Here is a 20,246-nt window from a genome sequence, read left to right on the forward strand (position 1 = left end):
GTCTGAACAGAATAGGCCAGTCCTAGCAGTGTGATGCTGGGGGTATTTGAAGGATTTTTTAAGACATTTGTCTTCTTTCAGCTTTTAAGAAGTCCAGTGTTAACTGATTGTTTCATCTTGAGGAGTATTTTAAACTATACTCTGTGTACAGATCCATGCATCTTCTGGGAAATTGCAAGACAAATTACATACAAAACCTTCCCTAATTTGACGCAATAACTTTTGTAATTCTGTGGTCTGTTATCAGATTAATCCATATAATTCTCGTGACCCTGTACTGAATTATGGTGAGTTCCTTCAATGTAATAACACGACTGATACACTGTGATTAGTTTTTTGCTTCCAAGGGCCTGTCCCTAAGAGTGGCTGGACATCTGCATTACATGGAAACTGCAAGTGCTCAGCATCTCACAAAATCAAGCTGTAGGTCTTATTAATAAATCCAGTGGTTAGTTCTTTGGGGCCTACTTCCATCAATGGAAAATGGGAGTACGAGCTAAATGTGGCCTGTTGCCTCTCACCATAAGGGTAAAATTTGGCTCAAAACCACTTCTTTATTGTCTGTTGTTTTTGTATCCTGTCACTAGCACTACTGAATAAAAATATAACTACAGTTTATTTCCATTTCAAAAGGTTTTGATTACTAGGATAGTTTAAAATAATGTGTTTCTTTATATATTAGAACATTGCCTCAACTTAAGAGACTGTAAACTGGTGGAGCTAAACAGCCAAAAGGCATACATTTGATTTATGCCCCCCTTTAATACCTCTTAACATTGCCAGAGTGATGTAAAGGCAGGTTAGCGTAAGTGAGCATCGTGTAGATCAGAAGCATTATCTCCAGTATGCAGCTAGAGAACTAAGACGCAAAGGCTGCTTGCAGATGTGAACACCCCCTTCCCCCCCGTGCACTTTACCAGAAAAAAGTAGTGTATTAGTTTGACCCAGCCTCTGCAGTGTATAGATTGAGCACTTCAGCAGGGCTTTTTGGCACTTTCATCTAATAGCTGATTCAATCAGCTATTAGATAAAAGTGCGAAAAAGTCCTACTAAAGCGCCTGATCTATACAGATGCTGCAGAGCCAGGTCTAACTAATTCGCTGCCTCTTCTGTGCATGTGTCAGCTTGGTGCAAGAGCACACCAAGTTTAAAGTAAAGCACATTTTGTTTTTTTCCCCGTCTGCAAGGAGCCAAAGAGATCACCCTGCACTGGTAGTAATTGGTTACACCAATGAAACTTACTTAAGTGCAGTTTGGTTTTGGTAGCATTTTGCATCCGCTTCTCACTAATATAAATTACTTTACACTGTGCAGTATGACAGAAAAATCAGGCCCTCAGTGACTTATCCAAGATCCTAAAAGAAGTTTGTGTTTAATTAGGACATGAACCTAGATTTTTTTAAAGCTTCTATGTGAACCTTAATCCCCAAACCATCTTTCCTCTTCCTTCAATTTTATCTCTCTGATGCCCTCAATTTCTGAGAAAGGGCTGCACCCTGCTCCGCAGTGAGAGAGCAGTAAGTAAACTGTGACTCCTGTATGGTTCCAACAGCAGATATCAGTATAAAGGATTAGGACAATCTAGCCTCTTCTTGCTTGCAGGGACATATCTGAGTTTTGTGTTGATAGGTTACCTTTAAAAACTATTAGTTTGAAAAATAAATTGTCAGCCAGTTAGTTTCTACCATTTCTACCATTAGAAAGCATATTTTGACACTGGTTTCATAGAGCACTACATATCAATAAATAAAAACATTATTGTCTACCAGTGCACAGCATACTCTGTTGTATATGTAGCTGCCTGTGTGTTGATGCAAAATCTGCCTGGACTACCTAGAGATATACAAAGTCAGAGGAAACATGGGTGGTTTTTGAAAAGGAATTTCTTAGTCCATTGTGAGTTGTCCAAGCTGTTTGAAATTTTTTTTCTTTAACGCTCTTTTGACTCATTTCTTCTAAAGTTTTCTGCAGCTGTTTTCTTCTGAATTCTAGGTTTCATACAGCACTTTTACTTCTCTTATATGACCGCAGCAGGATAAAGGGTCTGTTGCTAATTTGTTTTGATACAGTGTGCTTTGGTCTGTCTTCTTTTTGAAATTAATTCCTTTTGCAGGTGTGGGGTTGAGGTGCTGGTGTGCTCCCAGCATAGGTGTCATCCACAACAGAGAGGAGGTGGTAGACTTTGATCAGCATGGATTCTGTTTTCTTGTTGTTCATTTAAAATGTACCAGTTTGTAATGCTGTTTGGCTTTGTGGATTCTTGTTTTATTTCTTTCCAGGTCCTTCCCATCCTTTTGAGTTTTGTTGTTTTCTAGTTCATTGCTGTTCATTTTGCTTAGCAGTTCCTGGGTATTGTTAGCCCGAGGGGGGTAGGCTGCTGAGTTCAATTTAGGCAGGAAACCAAATCCAGTATAAAGTCTAACTCCTTTTTTATACATGCTTTATGCAGACAGGGAATGTACGTTATTAAGAATAGGACACTGAAAGTCAAGATTCTGGGTGCTGTATCCAGGATTGTTATAATAAGGATTAAAAAAAAGTAACCAAGGTATATTGGAAGGGATGTAAACCCTTATACTTCAGGGCATAAACTAATCTCTAACTAATGGGAGTTAGGAAGAATATTTCCTAGAACAAGCTATTTTGTATTTCCTTACTGTTTCTCACTCCCACTTCTGAAGTTGCTAATATTGGGTCCTGTAGGGGACAGCCTCTTGAACCACAGCATTGTTCTTCCAGACTCTGCTCCATAGCTGCTGTATGAGAATAGGAAAGTCACTCAGGCTCCATCTAGATGTTACACTTAAGGCATAATTAACCAGTTAATCACAACTTAAGTGGTCACCCAGCCACCCAGTCAATCAATTAATGATGTGATAAAAAGAGAAATAAGCTACAAAGTTTATTCCACAAAATAAGTCTAATAATTTTGTAGTTGCTTCCTGTCACCTCATTAATTGAACATGTGGTCAGGAGCCTCTGTGCTTGGAAGCGCCATCAGCTGATCATTGCTCCCACTTGGGGGGGGCACCCATGTGCACCCCTAGCCTGGGAGCTCCCAGCTGACAAGACTCCCAGCTGTGGGGCACTCCATGCACCCCCATAGCTGAGAGATTGCAGCAGCTGTGGTCTCCCAGCTGTAGGGACCCCTGCGGTATTCCCATGCCTAGGAACCCAGGTCAGCTGATGGGGTACCCAGCTGTGGGAGTGTATGATGCACCCTTGTGGCTGGGAGAGCTTACTTTTTGCCAGTACTGGGGGAGCCCAGGATTGGGCTTCTCCTACACTGGCAATAAGGCACAATGGCACCTAATGCATGATCCATACAAGCCCCACAGTCGCACCTCCTGCCAATGCACATGTGACATGGCAGGAGGCACGATTGTCTGGGTCATGCATTACATCCCATCTTGTCATTACCTGCATATGCAGAAGGTCCCTTAACCACTTGGTGCCTCAGTCTTCCGTATTGTAAAATAAGGATAATGATACAGGCACATTGTGAGCTTTACTTCATGAATAATTGTGCCAAGCTTTGAAAATGATTTTTTACTTATACTCCTTGCCACATATTTCAGCAAAGGTTTGGGGGGCGGGGGGAGGATGATGACAAACCATTAATTCTGGAGAGATTTCTATTCTCTTTTAACTGTATGATCTTCTTGTAGCACATTTATTTCATATGGAATGACTGCTATTGTTAAAGGCATGGAAAATTGGGTCTTGGCCTCCCCTGATGACTTCTGGTAACTTTGTCAAACCTTCCTGACCTGTGCCTTGATTTCTGTTTAGCAACTACCTTGAACCTAGTTAGGAAAGAACTTCATGAATAGCAGTGTTGGTGTGGGAAATACAGCTGAATTACATTTTAATTATTAGGAATTAAAAGCTACCCCCATCTGGGACAAGGTACAGGTAAGCCCCAAGTGCTAACTAAACTCACTTCACTTGCTTGTTACATCTCTTCCACATCTATCTTTTTCTCAGTATGAGTCTGTCATGGAGTCCTACTATGGGGGTATTTGTACGGTACTAGTGCAGCTTTGTCTGCCTTCTGGGAGTGCCCCCTTAAACCAGCCCCGGCATGGCATCTGAAGAAGAGAGAGAAGCCCTGGCTTCTTCTCACTCTGAGACCCTGACCTTTCAGTCATCAGCCTTCCCTTCTTGTCCATGGCCCTGACTCAAGGAACTAGCTTTTAGTTCATGTCCTGAGAGAGGGTCTTTCTCTTCTTGAAGTTCCAAGGAACAAAGCAGATGGTCTTTCTTCAATAAAGGCCTGTATTGGGGCATAAGGTCACCCAGCTAGAAGTTCTCTGCCCCTCCAAATGATAAGCAGTCCCTCTGTCCATAATCCAGCCTGCATGGGGACATGAGCACCTCAAAGTTAGCTTAGCTGTTCTCTTTGCAGGCTATACAGCCAAGCTCTAAAGCTGTTCTGCTGTCTTTAGACTCTAGCCTGTCCCATCCCAACCAGCTAGGCATTCTGCTAGTGTACCCTGCCCTGACCCTGCCATGCTTAGCTACTTCAGCTTCCCTGGAATCCCCCTATATGTCTCCCATCCCCACCTTGTTGATGTGTCAGTAGGGTTGACAACCTTGGTTTCACTGTCTTTTTAACCCATTCTTCCCCTTTGTATAGCCAAGGGAAACTGAGGCACACAACAGTATAGTAACATAAACATTTAAAACCAAAATATTACATTAAAACCCATATGCCACCATAGAGCCTCCCACTCCCAGGATATACTCGGGAGGGGCCTTAGTGATGTTTTCTTTCCCTATGCAAGACCTAAAGAATTGGGCAGATGTTATATTTTGTTTTCACTCATGACATGCTGACCAGTGGGAACTTACATTTTCATACAGACGCACAAGCAAATATTAAAGGACTTTATGCTTGTAATTCTGCCTCTGGTTGTACTGAAAGCTCACCTGCTTCAGCGTAAAGGTGGCTGTTAGGAAGCATCGCTCCTGCTCACTTCACTCTGGGAAAACAAGTTGCACAAATGGCAGAGTAATGAAAATTAAAGCATTGTTATTTATGCTGACAATGGGTGAACATTATGTTAGAAATCTGAGTCCAGTTAGGATAAGCATCCACAAGTCAGAATGTTTACCTAAAGTTTGCTCCATCTAAACCTCCCCTGTGAGCAAAACTCTCCAGTGGCTATCTCATCAGAATAGGTTTCTTTGCATATCCCTGGTGCCTGTGCTTGCATCTCATGAAGTGATTTCAGAAGGATAGCTGGTTTCTTGATGGCCGCATAAAAAGCAAGAAGATTGAAATGCAAATGGTGGAAAGGGGAGGGGAGTGGGTGCATTTCAGAGCCTAAATGAGTCGGTTCAGTCTCAAGTAAACAAAAATTATTTTTTTTTACACATACTGGGTTACTGTCACCAACCACTATGTGGGCTGTTTCCAGCTTAGGAGCCCCAAAATCTTAGGGTGCCTATACACGAGCAGTGAGACTGCTCCGACAAGTTGTAGTTACAGTGTGTCAGAGCAGGCTTGATTAACTGGATGGCTGATCTTCTAGATAGGGCTTTAAACTAAAATTGCTGGGGCATGGGGAAACATTGACTGGAGCATACCCAGGGGCCGACATACAAGAAAGATCTGTAGATGTGGACTCTAGGAGTGCCCCTCTTGCAGGAGCTGAGGGAATAGTTCTCCTTCAGCGTGATAGAAAGTTGAGGGTCTCAGTTGGAGAACTTGGGTGCCTGTACACTAATGTCAGGAACATGGGGAACAAGCAGGAGGAGCTAGCCCTCCTACTCTCCAGTGAGCAGTACGATCTAGTAGGGATTTCAGAAACCTGGTGGGACTCCTCACATGTTTGGAATGTAGCCATAGAGATCTATACCCTGTACAGAAGGGACTGAGTAGGAAAGAAAGATGGAGGTGTAGCTGTATGTGAGGGAGCAGTACACCTCCTTGGAGGCCAACATCAGCTCCAAAGAAGAATGGTTTGAAACCCTCTGGATCAAACTGCAGGGTGGGGGGTCAGCGAGAAAGACCTAACTGTAGGTGTATACTACAGACCACCAAACCAGGGGGGTGAGCTCAATCTGGAGTTCTCTCAAAAAATGACAGAGGCCGTGAGTGCATGGGACATGGTCACCATAGGCGACTTCAATTATTCAAACATTTCTTGGAAGGAACATTCAGCCAAGTCAGATTGGTTGTGTTCCTTCCTGTCCTGCATCAAAGAACTCTTCCTGACTCAGGAGGTGTACAGGCCAACCAGATGTAATGCTCTTCTAGACTTAGTCTTGGCCAAAGGAGATGATCTGGTGACCGACTTGAAAATAGAGGGCAATCTGAGTGACAGCAAGGAGCCATCATGTTTACTGTCTGTCACAAAGCAGGCAAATTAGATAGCAGAATTGAAGTCTTGGACTTCAAAAATGCAAATGTCAACAAGCTCAGGACAATAGTAGGGAAAGTGCTGTGGGACTAGGGACCAAAGGCAAAAGGAATGCATGAAGAGTGGTTGTTCCTTAAGGACACAATACTTGAAGAACAAAGAAAGTCCATTCCCATGTGGAGGAAAGGTAGCTAAAGGGCTGGAAAGCCTTCTTGGCTAAACCAGGAAATCATGGTCCTCTTAAAAAGGAAGAAAGATGTGTACAAACAATGCAAGCTTGGGACAGTCCCCAAGGAGGACTATACAACAATGGTGGCCAGCGACTGAACTTAAATTAGCAATGGAAATAAAGGACAACAGGAATTCTTTACGTATGTAGGGAATAGGAGGAAAACAAATGGGAGTGTGGGGTCATTGCTCAACAACTCAGGACAGCTGGCTACTGACACTCAGAAAAAAACTGAACTCCTGAATGGCTACTTTGCTTTGGTATTTCATCGGGCCAAAGGGAAAATCATGCCAGATAGGGCACAGAATGGGCATGGCTAGAATGACCGGCTTTCTACTATTGACATTGAACTGGTGCGTGATTGATTTTAAAAAAATAGACATATATAAGTCAGCAGGACCAGATGAACTTCATCCAAGAGTGCTGAAAAAGCTGGCCAAAGTTATTGCAGAAGTCTTGGTGAAACTTCCAAAACTCACGGCGCTCCGGAGAGGTCCCTGAGACCTGGAAGAGGACCAATGTTGTGCCCATCTTCAAGAAGAGGAGGAGAGAGGACCCAGGTAACTATAGGCCAATTAGCCTAACTTCTATCCCAGGGAAAATCCTGGAAAAATTAATCAAGGAGTCTATGTGCAATATGCTTGCAGAAGGTAGGATTCTGAACAACAGCCAGCATGGCTTCATCGCAGGCAGGTCTTGTTTTACCAATTTCATCTCCTTCTATGACCAGGTAACTCACCACCTGAATAAGAGAGAGGAGGGTGACATTGTATACCTTGATTTCCAAAAGGCCTTTGATCTGGTATCCCTTGATGTTCTCATGGGAAAATTGGAGGATTGTGGGCTTAACTGCTCATCAGTCAGGTGGGTAGGAAGCTGGCTACAGGTCAGGACCCAGAGAGTTCTAATGATCTATGTTGTCCTGGTGAGAAGTGGCCAGTGGTCTCTCTCAAGGGTCAGTGCTTGGTCCAGTTCTTTTCAATATCTTTATCAATGATTTGGATGTGGGGGTGAAGAGCTCACTGGACAAGTTCACAGACAACACTGAGTTATGGGGAAGTGTAGTCACGCTTGAAGATAGGCTGCAGATACTGGCAGACCTAGACTGGCTAGCAAGATGGGTGGATTGGAACCAGATGAAGTTCAACGTCAGTCAATGTAAAGTGCTCCACCTGGTGAACAATTCCCTACATACCTACAGGCTCAGCAGCACCAAACTGACCAGCACCACGACTGAAAGGGACCCAGGGGTAATAATAAACCACAGTATGAATATGAGCCATCAGTGCTATGCTGTAGCCATCAGGGCAAATAGTACTGTGGCATGCATGAAGCGATGCATCTCGAGCAAATCCAAGGAAGTTTTTCTTCTGCTTTACTCAGCATTGGTGAGAGTGCAGCTGGAATATTGCATCCAGTTCTGGACTTCAACAAGAACATGGAAAAGCTTGATAGAGTCCAGAGAAGGGCCACCCGTATGATCAGAGACTTGCATGGCAAGCAATACAAGGAAAGGCTGAGGGACCTGGGACTCTTCAGCCTAAAAAAGAGAAGGCTGACAGGGGACTTGGTACAGGCTTACCACTATATCAGGGGAATACATCAGGGGCCAGGGCACCCTTGGGGAAAACCAGGAGTAATGGCCACAAACTCCTGGGAGACCATTGCAGGCTTAACACTCGGAAAAACTTCTTCACATTTAGAGTGTCCAGACCGTGGAATAGGCTCCCTCCAGAGGTGGTGCAATCACTTACCCTAGAAATCTTCAAGTGGAGACTAGACAGTCACCTTGCTGGGGTCACCTGACCCCAGTTGTCTTTACTGCCTAGTGCAGGGGGACTGGACCCCATGATCTTGCAAGGTCCCTTCCAGCCCTTACAATCATTAATCTATTAATTGAGTTTGCTGGCACATGGTAATTACCGTGCTCCAGCAGTCTTCAACATCTCACGTATCAGCATCCCTGCACTTAAAAGTGGCAGTGGGGGTGCTTTAACTAAAGCTCATCAAATGAGTTAGTTAAAGCACCCCCACCGCTATTTTAAAGCACAGGGATCCTGATACACAAAATGCTCCAGGCGCTTTAATTAGAGCCGTTCTCAGAGTGTGCCCTTCCCCTGCCCCCAACTCCTGGAGCACATGTATAAATGCCTGTAGATCCCAGGCCAGGGATCACACTTTCCCAAGGCCTTTAGAGCTTTTTTCCAGATTTTTGTATTTACAGTCAGCCCAACTGGTAAGGATGAAGTCCTGCCTCAGATCAGATTTTATTGCATATGGGCAGAAGAAGATTTTGTCTTTAGATTGCTTGGATTTGGAAATGTTTCCCACACTGCTCATGGGTTCATACATTTCCTCACCAGGCTCCCCATGTACTTCCTGTCATGTTCCTGTGACACTAAAACTATGTTCTGTGGCTTAGCACAGGGGTGCCAAACTCATGTAATGTCTCAGGCCAGATTCAGATGGTGGGGTTCCTTGTGGTCTGGATCTAGCTCAGGTTACCATATGTCTGGGTTTTCCCAGACATGTCCTTTTTTTTAGACCTCTGTGCTGCATCTGGGTGGGGTTTTTTTTAAAAAGAGCAAATGTCTGGGTTTTCTGCTGTCCCAGACTGGCTGCTTCAGGCTGGGAGTAGTGGGCAAGGTGATTGGTTGTTGGGGGTCATGTGCTCCCCACACAGGCTCAGGCAAGCCAGCAAGAGAGAGACAGTGTGTGTGTAAGCAGCAGGGCTGGGCAGGGGACAGGGGTCTATGGGTCGGGAGTGCAGGGCACCAGCAGGGCTGGGGTGCAGAGGCTGTGGGTCCAGAGTGCGGGACACTGGCAGAGCTGGGGGGCAGGACAGGGGGCTGTGGGTCAGGAGTGAGGGGCACTGGCAGGGGGGCAGAGGGCTGCAGATCAGGAGTGAAGGGCACGGGATGGGTGACTGTGGGTTTGGTGTGCACGGCATTGGCAGTGCCAGGGGGCTGCAGGTCAGGAGTGAGGGGCACCAGCAAGGGGTGAGGGGCAGGGTACTGTTGTTTGGGAGTGAGGGGCACAAGCAGGACTGGGGTCAGTGGGTCTGGAGTGAAGGGCAGCAGCAGCGTGGAGGGGGGGAGCATGTGGCTTGTCAGTGAGGTGCAACAGAATGGGCAGGTGCAGGGCACCACTGCCCCCCATTAAATTCTTCCCCCCCCCCTCCCCCCCGCCAACAGGTGTCCTCTCTTTTGGACCTGGGAATATGGTAACCCTAGGCATGCAGTTTCTCTGCCTTGAGGACTATGGTGCCTCCAGCTATGGGCCACATAGCAGTTCCAACTCAGGGGATACAGTGTCTCTGGCTCTGGTGTGGGATAAGTGGTGGCCTTAGCCTATCCAAAGATCATGTCCATGAGGACTTATGGACTCTGAATTCTGCAGAGCAGATGGAGTGCCTCCATGGGCCAGATGTAGCCCCAGGCTGTATGTTTGACACCCCTGGTCTAGCAGGCCTCTGTGAGGTTTTGAAGCATTCTATATTTTCCTCCACACCCAAACAGAGTACAGACACACTAATGACATTACAGTCAGGGTTTCCACTCTGTGGACGAAAGCAAGAGTTGCCTGCAAGCTGTCCAACAAGCTCCTCTCTTGTTCTCCCCATGTCTGTTTATGAATTGTGTATAAAATGCTTGGAAACTAAGATACCAGACACAAAAGGGAAACAACATAGCAACTCTCCATCCTAGAAGAATAGCTTATGGAATAGACAAGAGAAAAGCTCAGAGTTTCCAGGTAGCCAAGCAGGTCATTGTAATTGGAGACCATATTCACACCAAGGTAGCCAGACTTCATGCAAATGGAAGAAAAGAAGGGGAAGGTGGTGGGGAGAGGAGGAATTAGAGCTGAAAAATTTAAATCAGCATTTTGTTATTTGTGTGGCTTCAAACTGGCTTACTAAGACAAACTGTAAAGGACAGATAAAGTGCAACATGGAATTAAATAACTGCATAAGTTCATAGCAGCCTAGCATGTGTTCTACCTGCAGCATAATTCACTTCAAAAAGGGCAAAAAAGAGAAATGAGATGAACAACCAAAAAAACCTGCAGACATGCAGCAAAATTGTAGACTGACAAAACCAGAAAACTAAACTTGACACAAGAGATATTAGACTCTTTGCAGTAGGGGGTAAGGGTGGAATTAAGCCATAGTCAGGACTTAGACAGCAGAAGAATGCCTGTCAAAGAATTGTGGCTTTGTTCACACCCAGCTAATGAAAGAATCCATTGAGGACTGAGGGCCCTTGCTTCCAATGAAATACAGGGTCAAACTCTTATGGACTTCAGTGGGACTCAAAAGGGCACATCTACAAGTGTGCAGGACATTTAGTACTTACTGTTACTACTGCTGTTACTGCGCAGTCCTGGTGCTGCACAGGTTGTTTCTGATGCTATTGCGCAGTAGCATCTGCATCAGGGTTTCATGCCTGCCAATGCTAGGTCGCCATAGCAACAAGCTACTGTGATGTAGTTTGTCGCTACAGTGACGTAGCCTTGTCATGTAGATGCACCCAAAGAGATGTGGCTCAAAGAGAAGCAAAATCAGTATATAAATGTGGAAAACTGGATTTTGCCACCAAATAAAACTCTCCATTCACAGTCCTTGGTTGTAGAATAGTCACAAATTTAGGCCTCCATTGTGCCTACATTGTTGGGGTAGTGGAGAGTAGCATTACTGCAGAGGGAGCTGTTGGAGGAATTAGGACTCCTTCCGATACAACTCTGTGTAATGGGTGAGTTCTGTGGATGTCTGCATTTACCTATACTATACTTATTCCATCTTCTCTTAGGCTGAAAGCAAAGACCAGCATGCTTGCTCTCTTCCCATCCACTCCAGGTAGAGACAGGGCTGATAGTCTGTCCCAAAATTCTCTTATGCCTCATAAAGTAAAGAGGATTAGGGACAAAAGGGAAAGAGGGAATGAGCCAGAGGGGATGAGTGTCCCAAGGAATGACTTCATCAGGAACACTCAAAATCCTAAGAATAGTTCTGGAAATCAGGAGCCAACCCTGATTGCTTTGGGGATTCAGTAACTCCTGTGTCCTGCTCACTAGAGATTAATTTGATTGAATTTAATTTTGGCTAGTTCCATAGGCAGGGCCTCCACAAGACTTTGCAGCTGATGTCTCATCAAGGCTTCTCAAATTGTTGGTCAAAGGCTGACTTAAGCTTTTGCCCTTTTAAATCACATTCAGTAACCAAGAGGAATGGAAGCAAAAGCATCTCAAGAACAGCACATGCCTACCTTGTGCATACCTCACCATCCTGCCTCACTTTGTTCCTGAAAGTGATGCCCTAAAAGTAGAACCCAGAGGAATAATAGCCTAGGGCAAGGCAGCACCATCCATTTTCTGTAATTTCAAGAGTAGGATTCAGGGAATACCAACAGTGATTGGAAATGCCAGCTTTGGTTGGAGAATTCAGGTCAGACCCATACATCTTCTAGCCCCTGACAACTAATACACCCAACAAAACAACACAATAAATAAATAGGCATTTACACTTGATTGAGGGGTCAAAAATTGATAGCAATAATTTGTTTCAGGAGTAAAAAGAAACTCAGTCTGAACTTTACTTGCAGCTGTTGCACATTAATGAACAGCATATGCAGTGTGCAGGGCCAGAGAGGTAGAGGACAGCTTTGTTCTAATATTCCTCTAGGATTTTCTTGTTGGAGCCTTTCTCTCCACTGCCTGATAGAGTCTGGTTATGTCCTGTCTTCCATCCTTCTACATTGCAACTGTTAGTTTTACATTCAGACTCAGTGACTTTTGTACATCTAAAGCATAAGCCTGCTCTTCTGTGACTTTAAACTTCTGCTGTTTTAATGCTCAGAACATGACTGGGTGTCTGTCTATCCATTTTCTTCCCTTTCTTTCTGTGGGTCTGCTGTGTAGATGCATAAATTTCTACCTCTGGAGGAAGGGATGCATTATTCTTAATCAAAACTTGAGAAGGTGGCGGGAGGAGGTGCAGCTGCAGATGAACATTATCTAATTCAGCCATCCTGTCATGTGAACATCTCTGCTTAATTTAATACAATTATTTCATCAGTGAGGATAATATCAGCAGCATGATTCATTTATACAACATGTTTCACAACTGCCTTTACCTCTCGGCTCTTATCATCACTACTGATAATTTTACAATGAGTGACTGTGGGGGAAAAGCTGCCATTATCTTTCTGTGTGTGGACAACTGTAGTCTCAGGGGGTAGTGATTGTTGAAGGGGATGTGTGTGCGTGTGTGTTCATGCAGTAGCACCTCTGTTATTGATATGTTTCGGTTAGACGTTTCTGGATAAACAAGACACTGAATGGATAAGCCACTGTCTGGCTCTGTTGCTCAGTATGCAACAATAGCATCCTTGTCTTCTGCCACAGACATGCCAGTAAGTGCTCCATATTTTGCATTTCTGTTGAAATGAAGATCTCCATGAAACAGAAACAGTGTGAGGGAGTGAGTCTGTGGTTTTGTTTCTGGAGAGATGGGAGATGCATTCTTGGAGAAGCCCTTTATCTGGCTTCTTGGGGAATGTGTTCCCAGAGGTTGTGAAAAGCTTCTTTAGCAAAGCGCACTAGGTGATGCTTATGCCAGGTCATTGAAGCACATTTGTACGGTCAGTCAGATGATGTACACTAGTTCATGATTTTGTAATAAACTGTACAACCTAGACCTTTTAGTTTGTGCTGTTGTGTGAGGCAGTGCTTGGATTTAAAGAAGAACTAAGTGATTCCATAACTGTATGTTAGTTGTAGATTAACCTGTAAAATAAGCAAAGCAGCTCAATTAAGAAAATCCAAATGAATATCTTTGATTTTTTTCCCCATTGGTGTTGATCCTTTTCTGAGAATGATGCACTCCTCTAGGTCAGCTCTCTTTCATTCAGTTCCCACCATATGAAGTGACATTACTTGTATAAACTGCTTCTGAGAGACTCAGGAAATCATACCTCATCCCTATGCAGGCAAATATCCAATTGGTTTCAGTGGGGCTTTTGCCTAAGGGCTGAATAGAGACTGTAGGATCTGTACCATGGAAACATGAGGGAAATCCTCATTACGATTGGCTATTTAATGGCACAGTTATGGCAACTTTGGGAGCTGGGATTCCTAAGTTCTATTTAAGACTGCCACTGACATCTTGCATAACTTTGAGCAAGTCTTTTGGTTTCTATCCACCTTATTTTTCTCACCTGTATTCATATTATTGAAATAACAGTTTACATTTGCAGAGGGCCATATAAATATTATAACATGGGCAAGGAGCAGGCATAACCTGCAAGGAGCATTTTGCTTAATTAAATGATGTTTGTAAAACACCTAGAAATTCTCAGAAGGCAGCTTTGTTCTACTTAACCCTTATGCTTCAGTTGAAAAACTCAAAGCTTTTCAAATCCAGCTGGTTCCAAGAAGCAAAATTCAGATCTTGGAAACTGAATATCTTTCCCTCCCCTGCATCACTCTTCCCATTCACTCCCCAACTTCCCCCCACTCCTCCCCCACTTCCCCCCCTCCCCCCCCCCACCCAAACAGTATAGTTCAGGCAGTTTCAGGTCTGCGTTTTTGCTTTTACTCTTTATAAGCCTCAGGACTGGGTGCATAAATTTAGATCAGATGTAGGATCTGACATTCCCTCAGCCCCATATTTAATGAGGTTTTGGTATGGTTAATGTTAGTCTTTCATCCAAGGAAAGCAAAACACAAAGTCTGTGTGAAAGAGGTACTGTATTAGTACCACCATGGCACATGGGACTGAATCTCCATAACAATGCATTGGTCCTGCTGTGTGCACTTCATTTTAGCAGGCTTCGTGGTATGTTTTTGTTTCTGCTTTATTCTCCAAATGTATTTCTTAATTTTGTGTTTTGTTTTGTTAACTAAACATGCCACTTTTTAAAGGAAACATTTCATAACCTTTAATCGAGATCATATTTTACTTTCATCACATCTGTGTTTATATTATTACAAGCCTTTTGGGTCTTAATGTCTTCTGCTCTAAGCATTAATCGTTTCGGCTGATACATAAATAAATGTTTGACTTTGTTAACTCTTTTAAAAAATGGTCTGCTCTTATCAGTGGCATCTTAGAATAACTTTGTGTGTCAAAAAAAAAGGCAGAGGACAAAACAATTCTGGATTTCCACCAATAAAAGTAAATGTGGGGATCAGTGCTGGACTCTGATCCCTCTAGGAAAAAAAATCTCTTTTGCCTTACAGTTACAGTCTACTTCAACTAAACATATTAGATTTAATGTTTATTTTCCCTATGTCCCTTTTCACTGCCAAAGGGTTTAATGGGCCTTGGTACAAATGAGAATTAGTCCCAATAATATATAACAAGGCAACCTAATACTGTACTAGTTAAAAAATAATACTGTACTTGTTAAAATACTGTACTAGTTAAAACCTAATATTGTGCTAGTTAAAAAAATAATGGTAGAAGAATAAATGCCAAGCTCTTGTCTCATTTATGTTGGTGTAAATCTATAATGAAGTTAATGCAGTTCTTCCAGATTTTAACTGGGGGTAGAATCTGGTCCAAACCATTTTGAAATTTATGTATGCAAGCAGGGAAAGAGTAAAGTGGTTCTCTTATTATTGAACTAGGGTTATAATGGAGATCCTCACACTTAATACCACTGTACATTATGTCCTCCCCTGAAAATATTTGTTATGTATGAGATCCTTGCCTGGTGTAAATTGGCATAGCTTCAGTGGATTCAGTGGAACTACTTCAATGTATACAACCTCAGGATCCAACTTGGACTAGATTTTCAATGGCGCTGCAGGTTGAATGTGGGTTTTAGAAGGTTCTTTGAAATATTATAAAATCCAAACATGGAAATAATATCACATTGTAAATACATGTAATAGCTCAAAACTGTTTACTCATTTCTTTGTATTCCTATACAAGCCTGTGTGACCTCTGATTAATTTACCATTAGCCTGAACACACAATGAAAATGAATGAAGAGACAATTTGGAATGACATTTATCAGCTCTGGAACTGTCGACTTCTATTATTTCCACAAGGCCTTACACTTCTTGGCTCCAGAGAAAGCTGTGCTGACTAGAATGAAGACGAGCATTCTTAGCACCAGGAAAGCTGCAACACAAACAGCTTCATCACTGGATGCCTTGGACAGAGAGACCATCTACTCCATTTCCAACTTATATTATATAAGACATAAAAAAAAAAACCATTCTTTAGTGAACTAATACAAAACCTTGTACATTACTCTGTATAAAAAAATAGAAGAAAAAGATGGAAAGCTCTTTAGGACTAGATAGCCAGCTGCTGATGATACAGTGGCATGGCAAAACCCCCTGAAATTCTAGGGCAGTGATTCTCAATCAGGGTGTTGTAGCATCCTGAGGTGCTTTGAAATCCTTTCAAGGGTGCCTCATGGTGCCATGCAATGTTAGCACTGTCAGGTGTGCAAACATGATTCATTGATTCACAAGATAAATCAAGAGCTTTCAAATGGGAATTCATAGTGTTAAAACATTCTGATCTGGTGTGGTCTTTTTGAGTGCTGTGCAGCAAAATAATTGCTTTATTACTCTTCTGTAGTCAAAAATGGGAAAATGAACTGGCATAAGTGCCTTGAGTCTAAAAGTATTCAGAACTACTGCTTTAGGATGCAAATTTCAATCCAGCCTAGATTGAAGGTGAAGGTAAACCATTCCCATATAAGGGCTGTTTGGTGGCCTGTATGAAAGAAGGCAATGGTCTCAGTCAGGTTTCTAGTGGAAAGGCAGCACATTGCACAGTTCAACTAATCAAAACCTTTTTAGACTGAATGGAGAAAAGCTAGTAGGGAGGTTTGCACTACTTGTATTCTCTTCTGGGTAGCCAGGGATGCTCATCTACACACTTCCTTAACATGAAGTTGTTGGATTTGTTGGTTAATTTTTAGGTGGTGCTTTCTGATGAAGTATTCCTGTATAGATCGTTCACCAACACAATTACACTATTGTTTTCTATTGAAAACATTGGAACATTAGGATAAACCCTATTCTAGTTTGCAACACAGTTATTTAATCATATTCCGATATGAACATCTGTCTCAGGACTGGATTTATATTTCTTGATTTTAAGGAAAGCAGGTTCTTTTCCAATCAAAAAAATGTTTATTAAACCAGGTAAACTTTTCAAAAGCAAGCAAGGGACTTACAAACTTGTGTTTTGTGGCAAGTCAGTGGGATTTGGCTCCTAAATTTTTAAGTTATTTTTGAAAGTGGGTCTTAGGTTCCCAAGTCACTTTTAAAAATGGTATTCACTCTTTGATGACAATGATGATGATGATGCACAAGTTGCATCTAGGACAGCTTGAATAACACTTTAAGAATATTTTTTGTCCATTATTCCCTTTATTGTTTTGTTTTTAAGTTGTAATTTATTTTCATTTGTGACAGTTACAAAAGTGTAAAAATAATCAAATATACAAATATCACAAAAGTGCTTGCTGGCTGGCTTGTTGAATAATTGCAAGGAATATAACAGTGCTTTGCAAAATTATATGTAGATTGTTTGGCGATGGAGAGATTCATATTTCTGTAACATACTTCTCTATAGATCACTTGAAAAATCCTTGTTTATTGCAGTACACTTCCTGTCACAGAACTGGGATTATTGTAGCAGTAGAAATTGTCTCTACATATAACAGTCAGATATTATGGACCTGCTTCTGCTCTTGTTTGCATTGCTGTAAATCAGAGATAGTTCCAAAGGAGTCAATACACTTATAACCAAAGTAAGAGTTACTAAAGGAGATCAGAATCAACCCTACTATGTCTATAACTGAGCCCATGCAAGAATGCATGAGTATGACTGTACAGTTCCTTTAAACTGAGGATGGTCTGTCTTCCTAACTCACAAATGGCAGAGGAAAGCTGATCCATTGGTGAGTTCTGCAACCGTATCATTAACATATTGTGTATTTGGCATGCTGGGATAGTAACAGGTAACTACATAGTGGAAAGGTCCAGGTTCAAATTATCAGTTCCAGACATTAAAAAGGAAAACAGGATTTCATGGATCCTTCTTCTTTGCTTTTTTGTTAGCTCTGGCATGTTACCATGATTTATTTAATTTATTGCTCATTCTTGTTTATTGCTGTGTATCTATAACCCAAAAACCCATAGTAAGCAGGTGACAATCCCATTGATTTCAGCAGTATCTACATATTCTTTGTGAATTTAGCCTAGGCTTTCAATATGCACACCAAAGGAGTAATTTGCTTGGTTCGTATAAAAAATCAGTAATGTAGACGCTTATTTAAAATTGTTGAAATCACTGATAGAGATTTGAAGTTGAAAATATTGCAAAACAGTCTTTTCTGGTTCCGACTGGATAACAATTAACCAGGAATTATCTTTCTGCTTTTTTGGTGCTTGAAAGTTCAGAGAAAGAGAGACTGGAACTGAAATAAAAATGAATTTCATCCACTGAAACAAATTTACCCAAATTTTAAAACTACCAAAAAGTACTGATTTGGATTTGGGCTGAATATTAGGCAAAGATTGTGTTCAGTACATTTATCCATCATCTTAAGCTTTTCTTTTTAAATCACAAAATATTATTCTGAACGTATTCCCCATTTAAATGTGTAAGTAATATATTTTGTAAATGCAAATAACTTTATTCAGAGTAAATTCTTAGGAATAGAGCACAAAGAAGGAATGTTCTTTAATTCTATCAGGCAGAAGTCCTCTTTCCTGGGCCATTTTGATTTCCAGTTGATATAACATGATGATATAACAGGCAGTGTTGCAGTGTGTTTTAAGATCACTAGTTCTGCAGATTCATATGTACTGAAAGTTGCTATCTATGCATGGATGAGTTGTGGCAAGAGCAGAATAGTTATAATATTCTTTATTTTCTTCTGCTTTTGGCAGGATGAAGTGGCTCAGCCACTGAACCTCTCAGCCAAGCCCAAGACATCAGATGGCAAATCTCCCACATCGCCCACCTCTCCTCATATGCCAGCTCTGAGAATAAACAGTGGGGCCAGTTCACTTAAATCTTCTGTGCCAGCAACATTAGCTAGCCCTTCAGCCAGAGCTAATACAATAGGTGAGTTCAGTTTCTTTTGTTCTTTTTGATATTGCAGAATGGTCATTATTAAAAAATCAGTGTGATGTCACACAGTAGCATATAAGGTATTACAGGTGGAACCTTATGCTGCATTTATTGAAGTCAATGGAAAAGCTCCTGCTGACTTCAACTGTTTATGATACAAATCCCACCTCTCTATCAGAATTGAAAAAACCTCTATTACTTCTCTGTATGCTGACCTGACTGATATATGATAGAAGTCAATAAATGATGACTCGTTAAGAGCAACCACTGTACTACAGCAATTCAGACATTTTATTGTGTTATTTAGAAGCATAAGCAGTTGATGAATAAACTTTAAAAATTCCTGAAAGTTATATGTCTACATATGCATACAGTTCCTTAGAAAATTACAGGTTTAATGCATGGTCCACTGAAAAGCTGCATGGGGCTTTATTTTAGCTAAATCTACCAGAGAAAATATTATTGGCTAACTGAAAAATCACCAGGTTCATTTCAAAACATATTTTACACTGTATCCTGCAAATAGTCTGACTAGCTGCTTTGGTGGTGCTCTCTAATAGGGCTGTGCTAAGCTTCGGCCCCTGATTTGATTTGGTGGAGATTCAGCCCGATTCAGTGACAAAATTTCTGAATCTGAACTGAATCAGGAGACCCTTCAATCTCTCCAAATCAAATCAGAACCCTCCGAATCGAATTGGAGAGATTCGGAAAAATTCAATAATTTGGACGTAGACACAGCTTTAAATGTTTTTTCTACATACCTCAAGGTACCAGGTAGCTTGTGAATGCTGCGATGGTGGGGCGGATGGAGCATCCCACAGGAGCACGGGGGGCTCCACACCATGCTCAGCCACAGACCCAGAAGTGGATCAGAAGCACTTCCAGGTCCACCAGAGACTGTGCCGGGGGGCCCCCCTGTGCTCTCCCTGGCTTGGCAACTGGTGCCTCCTGGGTCTGGGTGGGCACCCAGAGTCCCCCCCACAGCCAATTACTGAGCCAGCGGGGGGCAGGGGCCGGGAGGATGGGAGGGGGGCAGTTCATTTAGCAGTGGACCCGGAAGTGGACCGGAAGTACTTCCACATATGTGTGTAAGTGTTAAAGATGATCCTTTTCCCTAAAATTCTTAATGTTAAGGGGGTCAGTATAACTTGAATTGAGTTCCAGGGTGTATGTCAGTCTCTTATTTTTAGGTGGAAGAATGAGGCATTCATATGTTTGCTTACTATAAGGTTTCATTCACCTTCCTCTCAATTATTTGGGTGCTAGCCACTATCAGAGACAGGACAGCGAACTAAGTGGACCATTGGGCTAATTTAGTACAGCTATTTGCTCTTTTTTATTTTCATATTGCAATGAAATGTTTTGAGCCCTTGAGCCTTTTCCCCCTATAATATATATGTACTCCACTAAAGTTCAGTGTGGTCCATATTCCAACTGTGCATGCACCAGTGACACCCACACACGTCCAGACTTTCAAATATAAATCTCAGTATGCAGACATAATTACCATAAATGCTGATGAGAGTGGTGGTTACATGCAACA

At 42.3% G+C, this 20,246-nt stretch overlaps 1 protein-coding gene across 19 annotated transcripts in view; it reads left to right on the plus strand.

Moving 5' to 3' along the window:
• SOX5 (SRY-box transcription factor 5) overlaps positions 1-20,246 on the plus strand; it is a 947,053-nt gene that overhangs the window by 887,635 nt on the left and 39,172 nt on the right. For all 19 annotated transcript variants that reach the window (XM_059726572.1, XM_059726578.1, XM_059726573.1 and 16 more), the window contains one exon: positions 18,520-18,697. In XM_059726572.1, the coding sequence (XP_059582555.1) occupies positions 18,520-18,697 (178 nt within the window). The remainder of the gene's footprint in view (positions 1-18,519; positions 18,698-20,246) is intronic.

This window comes from Alligator mississippiensis, chromosome 4 (genome assembly GCF_030867095.1).
Source record: "Alligator mississippiensis isolate rAllMis1 chromosome 4, rAllMis1, whole genome shotgun sequence".
NCBI lineage: Eukaryota > Metazoa > Chordata > Crocodylia > Alligatoridae > Alligator > Alligator mississippiensis.